The sequence below is a fragment of the Dipteris shenzhenensis genome, chromosome 17 (assembly GCF_047967505.1).
Source record: "Dipteris shenzhenensis isolate YYH24624 ecotype China chromosome 17, Dip_SZ_1.0, whole genome shotgun sequence".
NCBI lineage: Eukaryota > Viridiplantae > Streptophyta > Polypodiopsida > Gleicheniales > Dipteridaceae > Dipteris > Dipteris shenzhenensis.
In genome coordinates this window covers 1,829,442-1,853,722 of record NC_141612.1, presented here as the reverse complement: position 1 = coordinate 1,853,722, position 24,281 = coordinate 1,829,442, and the positions used below count along the sequence as shown (strand labels likewise).

The window sequence follows — 24,281 nt, the reverse complement described above, 5'->3', positions numbered from 1 at the left end:
CTGGGGACTTGTTACAAGATTCTGGCCAAGGCTATCAGCCTCCGATTGCAGCCACTTCTCCCTGATCTTATCCATGACACTCAGACGGGATTTGTGCATGGCAGAAGTATTTTTGATAACATTTTTTCTTTCTGGGAAGCTTCAGAGTGGGCCATGCAGAGTGGCCAGAATCTTGCCATTCTACTGTTGGATTTTGAAAAAGCTTATGACAGAGTAGATTGGAGTTTTTTAGAGGGCACCCTTTTACGCTTTGGATTCACTGATGTTTGGATCAGAGGTGTTTCCTCTTTGTACAGATCAGCCCATAGCCAGGTACTTATTGGTGGGGTAAGGGGTGAGAGATTTCAAATTTCGAGATCAGTCCGTCAGGGATGCCCCCTTGCTCCTTTCCTTTTTTTATTCGTGGCCGAAGCTATGAGCATCTATGTTAGATCTCAAGCTGACATCTTTGGGCTGAGACTTCCTATCAGAAGAGAAGAGGAGCTGCTTGACAGTGAGTTGGCTGATGACACAGTGATTTATTTGGATGCCTCTCCACAGACATTGACTTCTTTCAGGACAGCATTGGATTTATTTTGCTTGGCGGCAGGGGCGCAGATAAATTGGCATAAATCCAATGGCTTTTGGATCAGTGATGAGGACACTCCAGTTTGGGGGCTTGACATAGGGTTCACTTGGGTTCAGAGGGGTGTGCCTATCAGGTATTTGGGCTGCCAGGTCGGCTTGGGTATTTCTACCACGCAGCAGTTTGCTCCCGTGTTGGAGAGCATCAGAAGGAAGCTTCTCTTTTGGAGCTCAGCCAAGCTGGATCTTGCCTCTAGAGTTGTGGTGGTCAACCAGGTCCTCTTGGCCACGGCCTGGTTTATTTGTTCATGTTGGTGCCGTTCTAGGGACTGCATCATTCAGCTCGGAAGACCGATCAGGAACTTTCTCTGGAGTGGGCTTGATGGCACAGCAGATGCCTTAGCCAGAGTGGCTTGGGAGAGCCTCATCCTCCCTACACAGGATGGGGGTCTCAATATTATTGATCCAGATTTATAGTGCAGAGCCTTACTTTGCAAGATAGTGGTGCGAGGACTTATGCCAGGACAGGAACCGTGGAAGGACTTTCTTATCAGCAGCATACAGAGGTGCACACCTTTCTCAGGAGGAAACTGGATGAGCAGTGTTAGATGGATCTTCACCTCAGCTCACCTCAGATCACCTTCATCCCCTCTCATGGTTGCCATTCTGAAAGCTTGGGCTAGTTTCAGAAGCTCTCTTCGGAGGATTCCTCCTTCCTCCCGGGAAGAGATTGATAGGCAGCCCATCATGTGGAACGACAGTATTTTAGATGATCGTGGCAGACCACTGGGTGCCTCACTCTACATGCAGTGGGCCAGGTGGGAGAGGGGACCTGCTTCTTCTTTGGGATCTTGGAAAGCTTTCCGTAGGCTTCCAGAGGAAACCAAGTCAAGGTTGACAGGACATCTCAGAGGGAGTGCAGGGAGGGTCTTGCAGATTGAGACAGCCCTTCCAGAGGCTTGGATAGACACAGATGATATGCCTCTCACTTCCTCCACTTGGGCAGGTACTTTCTCGAGAGGCGGGGTTCCACTTCAGGTCTTAGCCTTCCGAGATGCACATGAGGATGCTTTGGTTTTCAGTGTCCAGGATGGTGGCAGATTGCTCAGATCTACAGATGATATATTGCTAAAGTCTGCTTTTCAGCCTATTAGGGTCATAGGCCTTTTGATGCAGGGATCAGATTCAGAGTGGTTCTTAGACCCTGACCCCCAGTTACTCTCCACCGGGTCTTGGAGACTTTGGCTCTATGGAGGAGTTCCCATCAGGTATTTACAGTGGGACCCCGGAGAGTGGGAGTGGATTGACGCGGGGCATCGAGAGAAGACCATCCCCTTCTTTCGTTACACGGTCAGTAATGCCAGGAGATTTCAGCTCAGTAGTAGAGGCTGGAGACCCTCCAGAGTTCCTCATTGGGAGACTTTTGGTATTACTGCGGATCAGCAGAGGTACTTCTGGAGGAGGCTCTAGAAATCCCACAGGAATAGAAAGATCACTATCTTCTTTTGGCTTTCTATTCATGGAGGGATTGCAGTGAACCTTTGGAGGTCCAGATTCGGAGCCGATCCTACTTGCCCTCGTTGCCTTTCTGCTTCGGAGTCTATTCAGCATTGCTTATGGGATTGCAGACAGGCGAGATTGATTTGGATGGGGATAGCCAGGATCTTCAGTCACTTTGCCCATTCCCCACTCTTTATGACTTGGGGCTCGGTGGCTTGGCTTTCTCTTACAGGACCTCAGGTTTTCTATGAGGGACTTGACTCCTCTCGGGCCATTTCGGTTCGACGTCATTGGGTTGAGTTCTGCTCGTTGGATGTGGTTCCACACCGTCCTTTTACAGCTGTACATGCCTCTGTGGATACTTCTTGGGAGATTATAGCGAGCATAGCAGCCTGGCATATCTGGAGAGCCAGATGCACAGAGGCTATGGAGGGTACTCAGGTTCATCCCTCGCACACATTGGCTAGTATCTGGACAGACATCGTACACACTCTGATGGCCGTATGGACGGGTATGCAGGGGGACTCCCGTGCAGCCTCAGCTAGGAGGGCTTCTTTCTTCAGGGAATGGAAGGATTCTCCTTTCTTCTCTGAATCTACTACAGGGTTTAGATGGCACTTTCAGCCTCAGCCTTGGTTTCTTTCCACCTCACTCTGAGGGGTTTTTTTATTATCCTCATGATTTCATGATGTATTCCGCTTTGAGCTTGCTCTCGCGGGTTTTTGTTCTTACTTAATAGAAGTCTTTTTCATAAATCGTCCAAAACAGTGTGACGGCGGATGGTAGAGAGGTCACAAACTTGCTGAAAAAGGGGTCTAGAGTGAAGTTCTCGCGACAATGAAGAGCTCCAAGACCAGCAACTTCACCAATGGCAGCAGCTCCGAGCTTGAATTTGTTGAAGAATAGCAGCCCATGGAGAGGCTAAGGGTAAGAAGAGAACAAGATGAAGAGGAAGGAGTGGAAAGGAGCTCAATCATGGAGGAGAGGATGGCTTCCATTTGTGGGCTTTCCTCATCCTCTAGATTGAGCATGGAGGAGGCTCTGATACCACATGAGGGTGCATGGTGGAGAGGGAGAGAGAGAGAGAGAGAGAGAGAGAGAGGGTAGGCTAGGGAGAGAGATAATGATACTCAAAGAGAGACATAATGAAATGGAAATGAAATAGCAAGAGCAATAAACAAAATGAAAGTACTCACGTGTAGACCAAAGAGCTTGTAGGCTTGATACTTGATTGATGTGACAAGTGACAAGTACAACTCTTATATAGAGTACACACACATATGAGTACCAAAGCATATGGGATAACTCCCAATGTGGCACGTGGCATCCTAAGGACACACTAGACTAAAGATCACACTAGGACTCACTAGAACAAACCAAAACTGACTCAACTTGACTCCATTTCCGAACACATGCTTGGTTGCTCAAGGATATTCACAGGCAGAAGGCATTGACTACGAGAAGACGTTTGATCTTGTAGCCAAGATGACTATTGTGAAGGAACATATGGAAGGAGGGAATGCCAAGCTAGCTAACTAGGAATGGAATGGAAAGATGGAAAGCATAATGAAAGGCGAAATGAAATGAAATGAAAGTACAAGTGCAAGAGATAACCAAAGTACTCACAATGTATTGATAACTTGATGTTGACAACTCTATTTTTTAAGACTCAAGACTAGTACAAGACTATATAGTGTGAGCCTCTAGACTCTAGAAGGACATAGTGTATATGGGATAATCTCCCATATGACACGTGGCATTGTCTAGGACTCACTAGACTATAAAACATGTCCAAGGAACCTAGGACACACAAAATAACTCTCACTTTCTGCCCAAAAAAATAATAATTTAACGCTCACTTTGACTTCATATTCTAACATCCCCCCATGAAGGAAAGGTGAGAGAATAGAGGATAGAAGTCACATCCTATGATGGCCAACTATAGCCTATGCAATCTCAGAGGAAAGTGTGCATGGCTCAGAGGCTAGTGAGCATGGTACAATAGATGATAGAACATACAATGGTATGATATTGTAGGCTAGACTTGGTCTAAGTTATTCTAGTCTAGGCTTTTCACTTTATACTTGGATTTCATATATGTCCCAAGTCTTGTACTTCTATTGTTGAACTATTCCAGTGGAGCTTTGTGTGTGGACTACACTCTTGTGTTCATTATCGACTTCGTGTCTCCTCACAGTTCCAACAATTGGTATCAGAGCTTGGCTCCTGCATTGCTTCCCGTGCTTCTACCACTCCCGGGTTTCAGTTCTCTCGCGAAGAGTCACTTCTGTTGCGAAGAAATCAGTCCAACCAGCTCGTTTTTTGCCTGTAGCAGCTTTCTGGAGGTCTCCTGTAGCTGGGCGCCTTCACCAAGATCACTACTGCTGATTTACTCAAAATCAGACTTGCTGTTTTTGAGATATTTCGCAGCCAGACTTCCTCAAAATCAGCTCCACTTGCTGATTTACAGCGTTTTTTCCAGTCGCCTATCTTAAGGAGCTCCATCTGGACTGGGCGATCTCATTCTGGGCACTTTTGCTGCTGATTCTGTCAGTTTCCAGCCCCTACATCAGCTCGAACTGCTTCTTGGAGCATCTTGTGCCTGGACAACTTCAGATCTGGCATTTCCTTGCTGATTTTCATCAGTTTCCAGCCTATTTTCAGTTCGCATTTCTCTAGGAGGACCATCTGGGCTGGGTGACCTCATTCCTGGTAGTTTTGTTGCTGATTTTGGACTGTTTCAGCTCCCAAAATCTGGTCGACTTCTTTCTGGAGTCATCTTGAAGCTATTTTGGACTGGGAGATCAATTTTCTTGTGATATTTTACACACAGCAGACAAAAATCAGAATTGGGGGCAAGCTATTGGATGCATATTGAGCCAAAGGTTGGCTAACAGTGAATGCTATCATTGGATGCCTTTTAAGCAAACATTTGCTTCAGATTTTATACCTTTGGTTGATGCTTATCGAGCCTTTGTTGGGCTGAAAGCTGAGAATACTTACAGAGCAAATACAATTGCCCATTTGCCTTGTGATTGCGGAAGGGAATTGTGCTTTGTGACAACACCTTTGGGGCAGATTTGCTATCTATATTTTCTTTTTATTTTCAGGTTACTTGTGAAGTGCAATCATGTCTCTTTCTGAGAATTTTGGCACCCTGACTGAAGCGGATAAGTTGGATGGATCAAACTATGCCTTGTGATCTTTTATGCTGAGGAATATTTTGGTTGGAAAAGGCCTTTGGGATATTGTTAGTGGAGATGAAATTAGGCCTGTGATTGCTCCTAGTACTCCTAGCAGTCAAGGTTCTATTGCTAGCTCATCTCATCCTCTTTCTGAGGAGCAAAAGAAGTTTGACCGTCGCAATTCTCAAGCACTTTCTTTGATTTCCTTGTCAGTGAAGAGGCACATCATGAAGACTATTAAGTCTTGTACTTCTTCTAAGGATGCTTGGGACAAGTTGTCTCCTATGCATAATGTTAAGAATATGGCCAGGGTGATTCCACTCAACAATCAGCTTAAGGATCTGAAAATGACTGATGGTCAAACCATCACAGAGCATGCGAGATCAGCTTGCAAATGTTGATGAGGAAATTGAAGAGAAGAGATTGGTCTCTATCACTCTTAATAGTCTTGCTCCTTCATATAGTACATTTGCTACATCATTGAGCATCACTCTCAGGGCTGCATGTATTTCTTTTGAAGAATTGGTTGGTTTGTTATTGCAGGAAGAAGAAAGAGCTCATAATTTTTCTCGTGGCTCTCATGGCAGTGAGCAAGCTCTAGCCACTGGGGAGGGGAAAATTTCAGAAATATAAGCCTAAAAACAACCAGCCACAAGGGGCAAATAATAGTACCAATAATGCCGGATCAAGTAAAGATGCTAAGGTGAAAAAGGGCAACTGCAATTACTGCAAGAAGCCAAGCCATCACATTGCAGAATGTCAGAAACGCATTGCAAATGAGAAGAAGAGGCAAGGCAACTCAAACAGTAATTTTGTGGCTCATACTGAGAAAAATGCATCTGGCTCACATGCACACTTTGCTCAGGATGATCAGGATTTTGTATTTGCAGCCACACTCTCTGACATATCTTCCAAGGGGGATTGTGATTGTGATCATGCTATTGCTCATAGCAATAATGATGATGCCTATTCACTTAATGTGAATGAGAATTGGTATTTGGATAGCGGTGCTTCACAGCATATGACTCCTCATAAGGAGTGGTTTGAGAGCATCGAACCTGTGTATGGGCGGCAGGTACTTGTGCCAATGATGCTTCTCAAGACATTACAGGAGTGGGACATATTCCCATTAAGCTTGATAATGGCAAAGTCAAGTATATTCGTGATGTTTGGTATGTTCCATCCAAACATCCAGTTCCATCCATAGCGGAAGAATCTTATTTCAGTTCCATCCATAGCTCATGATCAGCACATGCTTGTGGAGTTTTAGGATGATCAATGCAGAATTAAAGATCCTAGAAAGGGATATGCAGTCGTTGCCACTGGCACTTATGATAAGGGTCTTTATAAGTTGGATGCTAAGCCCCATGTGCAGCATGCCTTGTCTGTATCTAATGCATCTTCAAGTGATTTATGGCATGCTAGATTTGGTCATGCACATCATAGAGCATTGGCATACTTGTAGAATAATCAAATGGTTGAAGGGATGCCAAAATTGCAGCAACCATCTAGTTCTTTTTGTGAAGGGTGTATTATGGGAAAGTTGCACCATTTGCCTTTCAATAAGGATGGATCAATCAGAGTCACACATATACTGCAGCTTGTGCATAGTGATGTATGTGAGGTGAATGTGCGGTCACATCGTGGTGCCAAGTACTATGTGTCTTTTATTGATGATTACTCCAGATTTACATGGATCTTTCTCATGAAAGAGAAATGTTTCATTGGTTTCAGGAGTTAAAAGCACTTGTTGACAACCAAACTAATGCCAAGATCAAAACACTCAGGACAGATAGAGGAGGGGACTACATGTCTCATGCCTATAAGAATTATCTGGCTCATCATGGGATTCATCATCAAAAGACATGTTCTTACACACCAGCTCAAAATAATGTTGCTGAAAGAAAGAACAGGACTAAATGGAGATGACCAGATGCATGCTGAGCTACAAGAAGATGCCTAAAGTATTTTGGGGTGAGGCTGTAGTTACAGCCACATACATCCAAAATAGATGTCCAACTAAAGCAGTGGTGAATCGGACTCCGTTTGAGGCATTCTATGGATATAAGCCAAAGGTTAGCCACTTCAGAATTTTTGGATCAATGGCATATGCATTAGTACCAGATCAACACAGATTCAAGCTTGATGATAAGGGAATCAAATGCATATTTGTGGGTTATAGTACTGAAAGCAAGGGCTATAGGCTTTACAATCCTGAAACACAGAAAATTATCATAAGCAAAGATGTTGCTTTCAATGAAAATGATTGCTTTATGCCTAATGATTTACATATGCCCATTGAGGACACTACACCTTTTGAGTCAAAAGATATGCCATCACATCTGTCTACACACCAAGTTCTTCCTCCACTACATCTGGAGAAATTCCCCATATTGATGAAGGTAGCAATTCTGAAATTTCAGTTCAGAAATCAGTCAATGAAAATCAACCTATTGTCTATGAAAGGAGGAGGGTAAAATTTGCAAATCAGTCTCAGCCTGCTGCAGCCAGTCAGCCCCTTCCTAGATGGGCTCGGGCTACCATTTAGGATGCACGAAATCAGCCTGTGTTGGGGAGAACAAGGTCTAGTACAAGGCAAGCATAGAATCAGGTCAATTATGCCTTGATGAGCACAGTTATGGAAGCTGAAATTGAACCTCAGTGTTTTGAGGATGCTCAGGGACACCCATTATGGGAAGATGCCATTAAATCTAAAATTCAGTCCATTGAAAAGAATGCCACTTGGGAATTGGTTGACTCCCTATTGGGAAGAATGTAGTTGGCACCAAGTGGATTTATAAGTTGAAATATCATTTTGATGGCACAGTTGAGAAACATAAAGCCCGTTTAGTTGCCAAGGGGTATACTCAGGAGGAAGGAATTGACTATGAGGAGACTTTTGCTCCTGTAGCCAAGATGACAACCATTCGGACTGTCATTTCTCTTGCTGCAAGTTATGGTTGGCCTGTTTATCAGATGGATGTGAAGACGGCCTTTTTGAATGGAGACCTAAAGGAAGAGGTCTATGTGCAGCAGCCCCAAGGTTTTGTGGTTAAGGAACATGAACAAAAGGTATGCAAGCTTCGCAAAGCTTTATATGGGCTGAAACAAGCACCTCGGGCTTGGTACCATAAAATCCATCAGTTCTTGTTATCACAGGGCTTTGTTAGCACTCATACTGAGCCAAATCTCTATGTGCTTCAAGAAAAATCAGAAATCATCATTCTTATTCTTTATGTGGATGATATTATGCTTACTGGCAATGATGAGGGAAATATTGCATCAGTAAAATCAGCTTTGTCTCGGTCATTTGATATGACAGACTTGGGTTTACTGCACTATTGTTTGGGCATTGAGTTTTGGCAAACTCAAGATGGTATTTTCATGTCCCAAACTAAGTATGCCATGAGTATATTACATGGAGAATAGTACACCTGCAGCTACACCTCTTGAGAAGGGTCTCATACTGTCTAAGTATGATAAGGCTAAAAAGTTTGACGGTACTTTGTACATACAGTTGGTGGGGAGTCTTATCTATTTGTGTTCCACAAGGCCTGATATTGCTTATGCTGCAGGAGTATTGAGTCAGTTTATGCATTGTCCCACTATCACTCATTGGAATGCCGCCAAGCGTGTTCTCAGATATGTGCATGGCACTATTATTCTTGGGATGCATTATACCAATGCTTGTGATCTTGATCGATGTGGCTTCACAGATTCTGATTGGCCAGGGGACATTGATGATAGAAAATCCATTTCTGGCTACTGTTTCTCTTTGGGTTCCGCATGCATATCTTGGTTAAGTAAGAAGCAGGCCAGGGTCTCTCTTTCTTCTAGTGGTGTATCCATTATACCAATGCTTGTGATCTTGATCTATGTGGCTTCACAGATTCTGATTGGTCAGGGGACATTGATGATAGAAAATCCATTTCTGGCTACTGTTTCTCTTTGGGTTCCGCATGCATATCTTGGTTAAGTAAGAAGCATAGGCCAGGGTCTCTCTTTCTTCTAGTGAAGCGGAGTATAAGGCAGCAAATGCAGCTACTATAGAATGCATATGGCTAAGGAACCTACTTTATGACTTGCATCATTCACAAGATGACCAGGCCACCTCTATCTTGTGTGACAATCAGAGTTGCATAAAGATTGGTAACAATCCTGTTTTTCATGCTCGCATGAAACATGTGGAAAATCACTATCACTTTATACGGGATTGTATAGCAAATGGCATCATTATCCTCATCTATTGTCCATCTGAGGACAATGTAGCAGATATCTTCACTAAGAGCCTGTCAGTAGAAGTGTTTGTACGTCTCGAACAGGCTTGGGAATCAGAGACATTACAACAATGTCAAGGGGGGTTGTAAAATGACATTGCTTTTCTTGTAATACTCCCATAGGTTGCTATATCCTATTGGATGAATTTGTGCAACCATGGTACTTTAGGTACCCTAGGTACTTCTGAGGAGTTTCCAGAGTACTTCAGCCATACCATTGAGGGGGGATTTGATAGAACATACAATGGTATGGTATTGTAGGCTAGACTTAGTCTAAGTTATTCTAGTCTAGGGTTTTCACTTTATACTTGGGTTTCATATATATCCCAAGTCTTGTACTTCTATTGTTGAACTATTCCAGTGGAGCTTTGTGTGTGGACTACACTCTTGTGTTCGTTATCCACTTCGTGTCTCCTCACAGTTCCGACAATAGACTCAGAGGCTAAATGGAGCACTCACATAGTGACTCTCAAAATGGCTAAGGGAGAGTTACCGATGTCGAAGTAGAAGCCGGAGGTGTCACAAGCACTCAGAGAGTCAGTCAAAAGTGGAGCTCGGGCACCAAGGACAATCGGGGCGGTAATCGGAGAAGTCGGGAGGTGTTTGGAGCTCACATCAAGCTCGGAGCAGCTTCACTTGTTGTTGACAGGATGTAGAGCAAGTGACGGGCAGAGAAGAGGGCCTGTTACAGGACAGAGAAGAGCTGGAGATAGACGGAATTTGTAGGCAGAGCTTCAAGCAAAATTTGGGCAATTTACGTGGCTGTTTGCAGGCAGAATTTTCAGGTGTGAAGAGGCGACTCTTTGAAGCAGAATGGTGGAGATAGGAGCAGCAGCAATCCTGAGGGCTGGATCTAGAACTGCATTGGCAGAAGGAGCAGCTTTGGGACAGAAATTCTCAGAGATCGACAGCAGGTGGCTTGGCAAGGGAGAGAGGTTCAAAGTAGCAAAAAACGGCCAAGATGCAGCAGATTTGGTGCATGACGGGCTGGAGTAGAAGTGCCTTGAGAGAGACAAGAAATTGCGCACAGATTTGATGGTGGTGGCTTCAGCTGGAGCAGATCTTAGGCAGCAGCGTTGAAGCTCTCAAGAGGAGAACACGAAGATGAGCATGTCGATGAAGAAGATGGCAGCATAGATTTGATGGTGACCAACAGCATGTCGTAGATGGGCAGCATTCAGCTCACATTGATGAGGCTTGGGTAGGAGGAGAAGAGAGCTCAAGGAAGGAGAGAAGAGGGCAGCCTTCCAAGGAGGAGGGAGAGTAGCTTCATTGGCCTCCCTCACCTCAACGTCTTGGAAGGGAAAGGGAAAGAGAGAGTAGGGCTAGGAACATGGCTCTGATACCACATGAAGGAACATATGGAAGGATGGAATGCCAAGCTAGCTAACTAGGAACAGAATGGAAAGATGGAAAGCATAGTGAAAGGCAAAATGAAATGAAAAAAAAGTACAAGTGCAAGAAATAACCAAAGTACTCACCATGTAGTGATAACTTGATGTTGAAAACTCTATTTTTTAAGACTCAAGACTAGTACAAGACTATATAGTGTGAGCCTCTAGACTCTAGAAGCACACTATGTATATGGGATAATCCCCCATATGACACGTGGCACTATCTAGGACTCACTAGACTATAGAACATGTCCTAGGGACCTAGGACACACAAAATAACTCTCACTTTAACTTCATATTCTAACACACTATTAGGTGTGTTGTGGCCATGATTGCCTCATATGGTTGGCCAATATATCAGTTTGATGTCAAGACAGCCTTCTTGAATGGAGACCTCAAAGAGGAGGTATATGTGAATCAACCCCTAGGCTTTAGCATTGCAGGACAGGAACACAAGTGTGCAAGTTGGAGAAAGCTTTATATGGGTTAAAGCAAGCACCACGTGCTTGGCATCATTGCATACATGCCTATCTATTGTCACATCTATTTTGCAATACTCCAAGTGAGCCCAACTTGTATGTTCTGGAGGAACATGACTACATAGTCATCCTTATTTTATATGTGGATGATATTATACTCACAGGAAATGACATAGACAAGATTGCAGCCATCAAGACTATCCTATTCTTAGAGTTTGAGATGACTGATCTGAGGCTATTACATTATTGTTTGGGACTTGAGTTTTGGCAAACGGCACATGACATTTCAGTTACTCTGTCCAAGTATGCATTGAGTATAATCCAACAATTTTGTATGTAGGACAGCAAACCCGTGTCTACTCCTATGAAGAAGGGACCCAAACTTAGAAAGTATGATACAAATGAGAAGTTTGATGGCACATTATATAGCCAGCTGGTTGGGAAGTTCATCTATTTATGCTCTACCAGACCGGATCTTTCTTATGCCGTGGGCTTTCTATCACAGTTTATGCAATCTCCTACTATCACCCATTGGAATGCAGCCAAGAGGGTCCTTCGATACATAAGTGGGATTGTTCACTTTGGTTTGCATTATGCTACAGGTAATGATGTACATCTCCATGGTTTTATTGATTCAAATTGGGCAAGATGTTGTGATGAAAAAAGACCTACATCTGGGTATAGTTTCTTTATGGGCAGCACTTCCATTTCATGGCAAAGCAAGAAACATCCCAGGCCTCTCATCTAGTGAAGCGGAATATAAGGCAGCAGTTGCAGCCACAATAGAGTGCATGTGGTTGAGGAAACTCATGTATGACCATCATTCACAGGAGGATATCCCCACATCTTAACTGTTGTGATAGTCAGTCATGCATCGCTGTTGTTCACAACCCAGTGTTTCATGCCCACATGAAGCATATTAAGAACCACTATCATTTCATTCAGGCTTGTATCGATGACAGCTACATTGCTCTTCCTTATTGTCCTACTGAGGGTAATGTTGCGGATATCTTCACTACAGCTCTTGCAGTGGATCCATTCATACAATTTCGCAAGAAGCCTGGCATGAGGGACATTACCACAATGTCAAGGGGCTATTGTCTACACTACCCATAGGTTACTATATCCTTTCATGGATGAATTTGTGCAACCATGGTACTTTGGGTACCCTAGGTACTTCTGAGACATTCCCGGAGTATGACATCCATACCATTGAGGGGGGTTTGTAGGCCATTTATGTCACTGGTATGGACATGTAGGCTATTCTAGGTTCATTTATTTATTTAGACTTGCTTATGTTATGTGACACACTACGGGTCCATATATATATACAGTGGTCACCAGGTGCATCATTGTACTCTTTCATCTTATCTATTGAGTACACGTTCCTCATTCTCTCTTGCTTGTTGGTTATGCTCATGCTGTTGTCCAGCTCGCTCTCTCTCTCTCTCTCTCTCTCTCTTCGTGTTCCTACACATCATTGCCTGGTACATATGGACAGCTACATGTAGTCAAGACATAGAGAAGTATACTACATCAGCCTCAGAGACACTTGCCAGCATTTGGTGAGATATCATTCATACTCTCAGAGGCAGATGGGATAGAATCCAGGGAGACTCAGATCGTGCTATATTATCCGTATACGGGAGCCAGGCTTTTTTCTTCATTTCACAGATGGTTGTATAATACGGCATTATAAACCATTGGAGAGGCTATTTGTTTAGCCCTTTGTACAAGGTAATCCCCTAGAGAGCGGCCAGCCACATGGCTATTCTTGTATTTTTATTTTGTACCCTTCATTGGGGAGTTGTTTTTTCCTTGGTGGTAATGATGAGTTTATTAATAGAATGTTCTTTTTTGTGAAAAAAAAAAACAAGAGCTTTTTTCGAGGTGGGGCAAGGGGGGGGACTCGCCTCATAACAATGCTCAAACTCCACCATAGCAAGTTTTCCTGCCGATAGAGCATAACATAAATTAGTTCTTCACAGATTGATCTTCTGTTATTATTTGGATTCTCTAACCTGAGAAGATAGAGATGATTGTCATTTGAGCCCATCCTTTTTATTATTTGGTCAATGGACTCATGCATAGTTAAATCTTAATGAGTGTTTTTACCTTTTAGATTATTTTTGCAGGCTTATCATTTGGGGAGCATCACAGGGATTGATATTTGCATTCGCAAGCCTATAGTTGTGACATGTAGCACTGATAAAAGTGTGCGTGTATGGAACTATCATGAAAGAACTTGTGAAATTGTGAAGTTTTTCAATGAAGATGCTTTCTCAGTGACTTTACATCCCAGTGGTAAGTTTGTGTGTGTGTGTGTGTGTGAGAGAGAGAGAGAGAGAGAGAGAGAGAGAGAGAGAGAGAGAGGTAGAGGTTTTAATGTGATGTGATATTACTTATGTCCTTTCAAGACACAATAGCATCATGGGACAAGATATTCTTTTATAACACATTGTAGCTCTATGCATAGCTAGCAGCCACCTTTTATATGCATTTGTGTTTAAGACAAGTCTGGCTAGATCTTGGAACTTTTCTGTGATATTCTAGCACTTCATAACATGACCATATAAGTGAGTGTAATAATAGTACATTTGAAATGATAGCCTAAGTGTGCAAGCAATTGTATAGATAATACATTCAGGGTGTAGCACATATATTTGTACTCTGAAACTGCCACCAATCAAGAGTTATTCCTTAAAACTGTTACTTTCTATTCAAAGGCATGGTAATTGTAGTAGACACTTCCTTTCAAGGCCTAATTTCTATTCAAAGGCATGGTAATCGTAGTAGACAATTCCTTTCAAGGCCTGATTTCGACTTTTTCGGCAGCCTTTTTCTAAGCCTTTGGGGTGTAGTGGTGACAATTTATTTATTTTTTCTTGTCAAACAAGTAATCAGGCAAGGGGAGTCTGAGAAAATATGCTTGCATCAAATGGTGGGGAAAAGCCAAAAAAGTAATCAGAAACCCTCCTTGTTTCCCTCGAAAAAATGAACTACTAAGTAGGGAAATTTATATAGAGTCATGATAAAATCCTGTGAGAATCTCGCAAAAATCATGTGAAAAAAAAATGAGGCTGTTGTTTTTTTTTTCCCAAAAAAGAAATTGGGCTGTTGTAGCCAATCAGTTGTGCAGAATTTGGCATTGTTGCTCCTTTGAAGTTTGCTACTCACAACAGTTTCTGATTGCAGGCTTGCATGTATTAGTTGGATTCTCAGACAAATTGAGATTTATGAACCTACTGATTGATGATATTCGCCTAGCGAAGGAAATTGGCATCAAGAGCTGCCAGGAGTGTACATTTAGCAATGGTGGACAGTATTTTGCTGCTGTCCATAATAATGTAGTTCAAATATTTTCAACTTACACATGTGAAAATATCGGCAACCTGAGAGGTCACAGTGGTAAGGTAAACTTATTAGCACTAATGTGGGCTTGCATTCAAGATGGATATTAAGTAAAGTGATGCTGCTGCTAATATGAATAGACTGTGTGTACATTACAAAATTTCAGGTCCGCTACGTATGGTGGTCCTCAGACGACACAATAATTTTAACAGCTGGTTTGGATGGAGCAATCTATGAATGGAAAACTAAGGACTACAAACGGAATCGTGAGAGTGTTTTAAAAGGTTGTGCATACACAAGTGTCACTGGTTTATACAATGCAAATACTTTTATTGCTGTTGGTTCAGATAGAAAGCTCAAGGAGATGGATGAAACTCAGATTGTTAAGGTATGCAACAAATGTGGACTTACTCAAAGCAGACTTCCTGTGGAGTGCCATATAGTATCCAGTTGAGCTTTAAGAACTCAATGTTGAGTTAAAACTTTTATAATTCTTCTTACAAGTCTAAGATCACTGATATTAACTTCGCAGAGTTTCAACAGCGCTGCATTGTTGACACAAATCGCACTCCCTGATGGGAGTCGTTTGCTGTTTGCTGGTACAGAATTTGGGGGTGTTCGCACCTATCGCTATCCTTTGACAGGCAAGCACATCTGATGCTTTACATCATTTTTTGGGGACTTTTGGGCAAGGTCATCTATTTCAAGGCTCGTATTTGACACTTGTACGCTGACTGTGTAATAACGTGTGCTTGTGGTCCAAGGAAGTAGACATGCAGCAATGCTTCTACTTGCTTTCTAGCATCTTTAAAGGATTTCAGACAAATGCATATGAGATGCTATTAGGAAAGTTGGAGCACGTTTGAGGAGTACAGCATGCATTTTATGGGAGATTGTAGCTTGTACTAGATAGCAATAGGTGTAGCATATGTTGCCAATAGCGGTTGTCTATCTATGTTCTCGGCTATCATTATAATATCTGTCTCTAGATGAATTTCAAGTCGGAGGGGGATGAAGAAAGTGAAGAGTTGGATGGGGAGCTCAAGGGGAGATGGAGAAGCGCTAGCGCGGGCAGCAGGGAGAGTAGTTCACCTATTTTATGGTTATCTGTTAGGAAATGGAGTCAAGATGAGTCAGTTTGGTGTGTTCTAATGTGAGTTCTAGTCTAGTGTGTCCTAAGGATGCCACATGTCACATTGGGAGTTATTACATATGCATTGGTGTTCAAATGTGTGTATGTGCTCTATATAAGAGCTGTACTTGTCTAGTGTCAAATCAATCAAGTATCAAGCTACAAGCTCTTTGGTCTACATGTGAGTACTTTCACTTTGGCTCATTGCTCTAGTCATTTCATTTCCATTTCATTATGTCTCTCTTTGAGTATCACTTCCTCTCTCCCTAGCCTACTCTCTCTCTCTCTCTCTCTCTCTCTCTCCTCCTCTCCACCATGTGCCTTCATGTGGTATCAAAACCTCCCTTCCTACCTTCCCCTTCTTCTTGCTCTACCTAGAGGATGAGAGAAGCCCGCAAATGGAAGCTCCTCTCTCCTCCATGATTTTTTGGCTTTGATAGGTCTATTTGTTGGTGCATTGGTCTCCTAGACCTCTGGGTTGGTCATGCATTCATGCATGATGAGCCTCTGAGCCATGCTCGATGAGATTTCTATGTTATGCTCACTAGCCTCTGAGCCATGCTCACTTGCCTCTGAGATTGTGTGGGAGACATGTCTAGTTCTAAACCAGCATGTACAGTTTTGATGACCATCATTGTCATGTCCTGTTCTTGGTTCCATTCCAGTAGTCCCTCACCTTTCCTCCATGGGGGGGTGTTAGGAAATGGAGTCAATTTGAGTGACTTTTAGTGTGTTCTAGAGAAGTACTATACTACTTTATATCCTAGAGTGCCACGTGTCACTATGGGACTTATCCCATATACATTTGACACTTAGAGTGTGTGTGCCTATCCTATAAAGGCATTGTACTTTCATTGTTATAATCATTAAGTCTCATGCCTTCCTTGATCATGTAAGTACTTTGCTTGGTTGTATATTTCTTTCTCGCATTATTTCATTTCCATTATGCTTTCCTAGTCTTGCTTTTCCTTTCCATTCCATGTCTTGCATCTTCACCTTATTCAGCCCAAAATGCCTCACCAATAGCTGCTTCTTTTGCCTCACCATCAGCCGCCTTAGTAGCCTTGCCTCTAGCTGCTCCATCGACCTACAAACGGGCCATACAGCCCACTGTAAGCAGGCCGTACAGGTCGCACAGTCTGTACACTGCACGGCATAATACGGACTATTTTCATGTAGTCCCGTGCTGTACCAGCATACCTGCCTAGCCGTACAGCCTGCCCACTAGAACCGTTGATAAGACAAAAAAAAGCAATAAAATACTAGCACTATGAATAATGTGGGGAGACACATAGGTGCACATAGTTAGCTAGTGATGGGGTTTTTTTATGGCTCCGAAAGCCAATGCTGCAATACGTGGAGACTTGGCTCATTACTTGGGTGGCATGAAGAGATTTCCAAAAAGGAGTTGACACTGCGATTATAGAGGGGGAGCGCAGATTATAGGGAAAGGGAGAGAGGCTTTACAGAAGCGGGAGAGAAGGTGACGAATCTGAGATTTTGGAGAAGAGGAAGAAGAGTGCGCTGATTGTTCATCGCTAGTGATCTATGCTACCAATGCGCTTAGAAGGGTGCTTGTGCGCTGATTGTGAGAGAGAGCCTTTGCTTGATTTCTTGAGGTGAATAAGAATATGAGGAGAAGAGCCAGAGGATTGCGCAGGAGACTGCTCATACACAGGTTGCTGTGTACGTGAAGACAATGCTGAAAGGGAAGCTGTCCATACATGTGGACAAGGAAGGGTGAAGACCTACTCGACGTGGAGGATCTTGGATGATCTGCAGGAGTTGTGGCTCATTCCTATCGCTTGTGGTACCACAGATGTGCATTGTTCCCATCTGACCGTGTCTTGTTCATCGTGTCATTTGTGCCATCTCGATTGAGAGTCTTCCTGGTGTCTTTGTGCTTGTTTGTGGCCTATTGAGGGTATCATCTCAAGTCACTGTGGTCCGGGTACATGCTCTGGGCGTTGTGCATTCACTCTATTTCTATTGGAGCCCATATTGCTAGTCTGATCTCATAGGGAGTCTCGACCTCATCTATAGAGCTAATTGAATTATGGTGATTGCTCGTTGTTTTTTTCCTCTCCTTTTGCTTTCATGAAAGTTGCTCCTGGTTGTCTGAGGCATGACCGCATGCTGAACTGGTAAACATTTCCATGGAATGAAAGAGAGTTGCTTCACACCTATCCTGTCTTCGGTTGCATAGGCTCTTCACTAGGTTCCCTACCACTTTTCTTTCATCACCGTACACCTACTTGCCCGTTCGCCTTGGAGCTGCTACCCTCCGGACTGCTGCTCATACTCCTGCCCTAGCCATTAGCCTCAGGACTTCTGCCATCAGTAGCTGCTCCAACCTCGATATCGCACCATTTGCAGCTGCTTCTGCCCTTGGGATACATGCCAAAATTTTGCACTTGATTCACCATAGATTGCCTCTGCTGCCGTCTTCATTCGGGCTCCCATTGGTGGTCACGAAGTTGATTTGAGCTGCCCACGATTTGCTTCTCCAATTGGGTGTTGGAACTGTGAGGAGACACGAAGTGGATAACGAACACAAGAGTGTAGTCCACACACAAAGCTCCACTGAATAGTTCAACAATAGAAGTACAAGACTTGGGATATATATGAAACCCAAGTATAAAGTGAAAACCCTAGACTAGAATAACTTAGACCAAGTCTAGCCTACAATACCATACCATTGTATGTTCCATCAAATCCCCCCTCAATGGTATGGTTGAAGTACTTTGGAAACTCCTCAGAAGTACCTAGGGTACCTAAAGTACCATGGTTGCACAAATTCATCCAATAGGATATAGCAACCTATGGGAGTATTACAAGAAAAACAATGTCATTTTACAACCCCCCTTGACATTGTTGTATGTCTCTGATTCCCAAGCGTGTTCGATGACGTACAAACACTTCTGCTGACAGGCTCTTAGTGAAGATATCTGCTACATTGTCCTCGGATGGACAATAGATGAGGCTAATGATGCCATCTGCTATACAATCCCGTATAAAGTGATAGTGATTTTCCACATGTTTCATGCGAGCATGAAAAACATGATTGTCACACAAGATAGAGGTGGCCTAATCATCTTGTGAATGATGCAAGTCATAAAGTAGCTTCCTTAGCCATATGCATTCTGTAGTAGCTACATTTTCTGCCTTATACTCCGCTTCACTAGAAGAAAGAGAGACCCTGGCATGTGCTTCTTACTTAACCAAGATATGCATGCGGAACCCAAAGAGAAACAGTAGCCAAAAATGGATTTTCTATCATCAATGTCCCCTGACCAATCAGAATCTGTGAAGCCACATAGATCAAGATCACAAGCATTGGTATAATGGATACACCAGTACCAGCCCCAGTCACTTTGGTTTCTAATCATGAGGGGGCTACCGATACTTCTTCCCCACAGACTGTTCCTGGCACAGTCAGGACAACCAAGGGATTGCATGCACAGATGAGGACTCCAGATTCCTCTTCAGCCGTGCCACAGGCCTTCTTAGCCCCCAGCTCTAGTTCTGCTGATAGAGGCCTGGCAAGTCCTTCTCCTTCATCTTCCACGAGTGCAAGTCTTCTTCGCACTCCTCAGCCAGACTTGCTTCTCAGGAACTATATTTCGGCACTGGGAGACTCGGCGACTTTCATGGATGATGAGGAGTTTGTGCCCTCCACCTTAGGGATCCCAGTCATTGCGATTCCTTTTGATAGGGCCTCCCCCTCAGTAGGTGTGGGGATCCTTTTACCTGTTGAGTTTCCTGCCCTCAGCAGGAGTGTTTTGGCCCAAGGGAAGCTGGTCTCCTCTACTAGGTCGGCTAAGCCTTTCCACCCAACATCCTCCTATTGATGAGGATAGAGTCACCTGGAACATACAGGGCCTAGACAGAGTTCCACACTGTCACCGTAGGCAGCTGATCTAGAATCAGCTTCATCCAGGTGTCACTGGAGGTGCTATTGATATCCTTCTTATCCAAGAACACAAGTTGGATGCCAGTGATTGCTCTAAATCTGGCAAACTTCTTTCAAGACATACCTTCTGGTCGCTTGCTATAGGCACAAGGGGAGGTACTTGCATTTCGGTCTCTCCTTCTATTTTACCCCTTGTTGCTGGTCATGGTATTATCTCCCCCTCTAGAGCTCAATGGATCATTATTTTGATTGCAGGGCCTAAGATTGGCCTTCTCAATCTGTATGCCCCCAACAACAGAGGGGAGCGAGTCTCCTTTTGGAAGGAGTTACTATCTTGGGCCCCCATTGCAGATTCTTGGATCATTGGTGGCAATTTCAACATGGTTGAGTTGCCATTAGACAAAAAGGGAGGCAAACAGGGTGGAATTCATTCTTTAGAGAGGGCAGCCTGGGATGCCTTTCTCTTTCTATACAGTGGCAGGGACACTTGGCTTGATGATGCCTTTCATGTTATGCCACAGTCACTCATGTACTCTTGGTCGAACAGGTGCCCATCCATGCATGTATTGACAGATTTTATGTAGATGATTGGGCACTTGACAGAGGCGGATTTGTATGCATTTCTATTGGGGTTACCACTTTAGATCATTTTTCAGTGGTGTTGCAGATTCTTGAGCCTCATCGGAGAGGACGCTCTACTAGTGTCATGATTCCGGATGCATTTTATGCAAAGGAGAGCCTCACAGAGGATATTTTACAGATTTGGGTTTCTCACATACAGGGTGGAGTTGTCCGCCCATCTCAGGTAGCTGCATCCTTATCCGGAATCAGTGACTATTATCATACAGTTGCTGATTCCAGGAGACATGAGATTGGTATACGCCAGCAGTTAGCATCCCTTCAGAGGGAAGAGCAGAAGAGGCCCACTGATGCTTGGATTCAGGAGCGCCTTGCTGCAGCAAGGGCTCATATACATATATTGTTGGATCAGAGAGCAGAGTATGCCTTTCATCATGCACAGGAATCCTTTTGGATTCAGATGGGTGGCACGGTCAACAAACACTTTTTCTCTACTCATGGACCCAGACATAGTAGAGATAGTGTCTCACAGCTTGTTGACCTAGACGGGGTGTTACAGTCAGATCCTGATACCGTCATGCGTGTAGCTTCAGATTTTTTTGCATCCCTTTTTACTGCAAATCCGAACACACAGGCCATAGATTATGCCAGAGAGGTTATTTGGCAGTGTATCGTTGTATTGGTGAAGGATGAGATGTATGTTTCTCTTGATGCACCTTTCACCAATGCAGAATTCAAGACTGCATTACTTGCCCTTCACAAAGGCAAGTGCCCAGGTTCGGATGGACTTACCCCTTCTTTTTTTATTACCTTTTGGGAGCAGATTGGTGATCATATTACATCAGCCCTGCAAGGCGTGTGGGACTTTGGTGAGATGCCTGACTCACTTCCAGATGGTCTCATTCATCTCATCCCAAAGGCGGGTAATAGGAATCTAGTATCACAATGGAGACCCATCACTTTATTGGGCACTTTTTACAAGATTCTAGCGAAAGCCATCAGTATGCGGCTACAAGTTTTGCTTCCAGATTTGCTTCATGACACACAGACAGGGTTTGTGCATGGCAGAAGTATTTTCGATAATATTTTCTCATTTTGGGAGGCCTCAGAATGGGCCTTGCAAAGCCGCCAGAGGATGGCCATTCTACTCTTGGACTTTGAAAAAGCTTACGACATAGCGATGAGCGGACAAAAGGTAGGAGGGGTCAAAATATATAGGCTCAAGTCATTTTTGGGGAGCAAAAAAATCCAAATTATTTCAAGGAATATTAAGTAAATATGAAATACTAATAAATAGATATAGATATAAATATACCTTTATATAATATACATATATAATGTCCAAGTGGTGACTTATTTTATCACTTTCAAAAATCCTTTCTTTTCCTTTCACCATTGGTTGGATCATGAAATTTTGAGCAAATATCCTCTTTATAGTTCCTCAGGATGACCTAAGAAAATAATATAATACTTTTTTAATAGACCCTCTAAGTGTATTTTTCTAGAGGAATATGGTTTGAAGAGCTTGCCCCCCAACCCTATTCCGCCGGCGGAATACCCTTGGAGAGCCTACGCAGAAGGGGTCATAACTTTTGCTCCTTATCTCAGATTGAGGAGCTGTAAAAAGGAAAAATGTTCAAAATTTCATGATCTATGCAATGGTAGGCTTAAAATTATACTTTTGATAGTTATAAAAGATAAAAAGTAAAAATTTCAAGATGTATATGAGAGTTACAACTTCTCCCTAATTCATATTATGGTAGGAAGGAGTTCAATAGAGACCACATTTCCTTAAAAGTACTTAGGTTTGGAGAATTGGGAATATTTTGAAAATTCGTTCCTTGCCTTCCCATATTTGATAATGTATTAGAGATTAATTTATGATCGATTATAATGGCCTCAAGTATGAGGTTTCCAATATCTTTTTCCTACTCATCCAAGGAATATGGTATACATTGTTATATGAGAGCTTCAAATATGGGATTGCTAAAGATTAGGGAAACTCTTTTAAATTGATTTAGTTACCATAATCCTCAAAAGAGAGTATCGTAGGGAGGTATTTATAGGAGTTTCTAAAGTGTTCACTATTTGTTCATATATAGATGATGTTCTCTAAAATGAGGGTTATAATGAAAAATAAGTAAGTATATGGTTCCATAAATGAGAAATTAAGAAAGAATTGTATATTCTTTGAGAAATATACAAGCATGGTTGGTGTTAAAAATTATCGCTCGGACTTTTCTGCTCGTAGGTTTTTGCTTGGAAAGTGTGCACATCCGATTTTTTAGAAGGTACTCTTTCTCACTTTGGTTTTTCGGATGCATGGATTAGAGGAGTATCCTCTCTCTACAGATCAACCCATAGCCAGGTGCTTATTGGGGGGGTAAGAGGGGACACATTTCAGATCGGTAGATCAGTCCGCCAGGGATGTCCTCTTGCCCCTTTTCTATTTCTATTTGTGGCGAAAGCTATGAGTATCTACCTTAGATCTCAAGCTGATATTTATGGGCTGAGGCTTCCTCTTTGCCTGGAAGAAGAGCTCCTGGATAGTGAGTTGGCAGATTACACGGCTGTTTTTTTGGATGCCTCCCCCAGAACACTAACTTCCTTCTGAACAGCCTTGGATTTATTTTGCACATATGCAAGTGCACACATTAATTGGCATAAATCCAATGGTTTTTGGATTTGCGATGATGACACCCCAGATTGGGGTAATGATATTGGTTTCACTTGGGTATAGAGAGGTGTCTCCGTTAGATATTTGGGCTGCCAGGTTGGGGTGGGCATCTCTCCTTCACAGCAGTTTGCTCCGGTGTTGAAGAGCATCAGAAGAAAGCTCCTTTTTTGGAGCTCAGCCAAACTTGACTTGGCATCGAGAGTGGTGGTGGTTAACCAGGTTCTTCTAGCCACAGCTTGGTTTGTATGCTCTTGTTGGTGCCACTCTAGGGATTGTATCACTCAGCTCAAGAGGCCCATACAGAATTTTTTATGGACTGGTCTAGATGGCACAACTGATGTTACAGCCAGGGTGGCTTGGGAGACCTTGATTCTTCCTACAAGAGAAGGGTTTTTTTTTTTTTTTGCAAAAGGAGACTTCTATTAAGTATTAAAGAAAAACCGTTAGAGCAAGCTCCATACGGGATACATCATGCAATACAAGAGAAGGGGGTTTGAATATCATTGACCCGGATCTACAATGTAGAGCTTTACTCTGCAAGGTTGTTGGTGAGAGGACTTATGCAAGGACGAGAGCCTTGAAAGGACTTTTTTATCAGATGCATACAGTCTCGCACACCCACTTCAGGAGATGATTGGATACACAGTACCAGATGGGTTTTCACCACAGCCCACCTCAGATCTCCTTCTTCCCCTCTTATGGTTGCTATAGTGAAATCATGGGCCAGCTTCAGGAGTACTCTTCGCAGGATTCCCCAGTCCACCCGTGAAGAGATTGAAAGGCAGCCTATGATAGAACATACAATGGTATGGTATTGTAGGCTAGACTTGGTCTAGGTTATTCTAGTCTAGGCTTTTCACTTTATACTTGGGTTTCATATATATCCCCAATCTTGTACTTCTATTGTTGAACTATTCAGTGGAGCTTTGTGTGTGGACTACACCTTGTGTTCGTTATCCACTTCGTGTCTCCTCACAGTTCCAACAATTGGTATCAGAGCTTGGCTCCCGCATTGCTTCTCGTGCTTCTACCACTAACGGGTTTGAGTTCTCTTGTAAAGAGTCACTTTTGTTGCGAAGAAATCAGTCCAGCCAGCTCGTTTTTACCTGTAGCAGCTTTCTAGAGGTCTCATGTAGCTGGGCGCCTTCACCAGGATCACTACTTTTTTTTTTTTTCAAAAAGAGATTTCTATTAAGTATTAAAGAAAACCGTTAGAGCAAGCTCCATACA

At 43.1% G+C, this 24,281-nt stretch overlaps 1 protein-coding gene across 1 annotated transcript in view; it reads left to right on the top strand.

Moving 5' to 3' along the window:
- LOC147891511 (uncharacterized) overlaps positions 1-24,281 on the top strand; it is a 170,527-nt gene that overhangs the window by 44,907 nt on the left and 101,339 nt on the right. The window contains exons 4-7 of the mRNA XM_087387981.1: positions 13,535-13,703; positions 14,595-14,812; positions 14,917-15,138; positions 15,283-15,394. Coding sequence (XP_087244107.1) covers positions 13,535-13,703; positions 14,595-14,812; positions 14,917-15,138; positions 15,283-15,394 — 721 coding nt within the window. The remainder of the gene's footprint in view (positions 1-13,534; positions 13,704-14,594; positions 14,813-14,916; positions 15,139-15,282; positions 15,395-24,281) is intronic.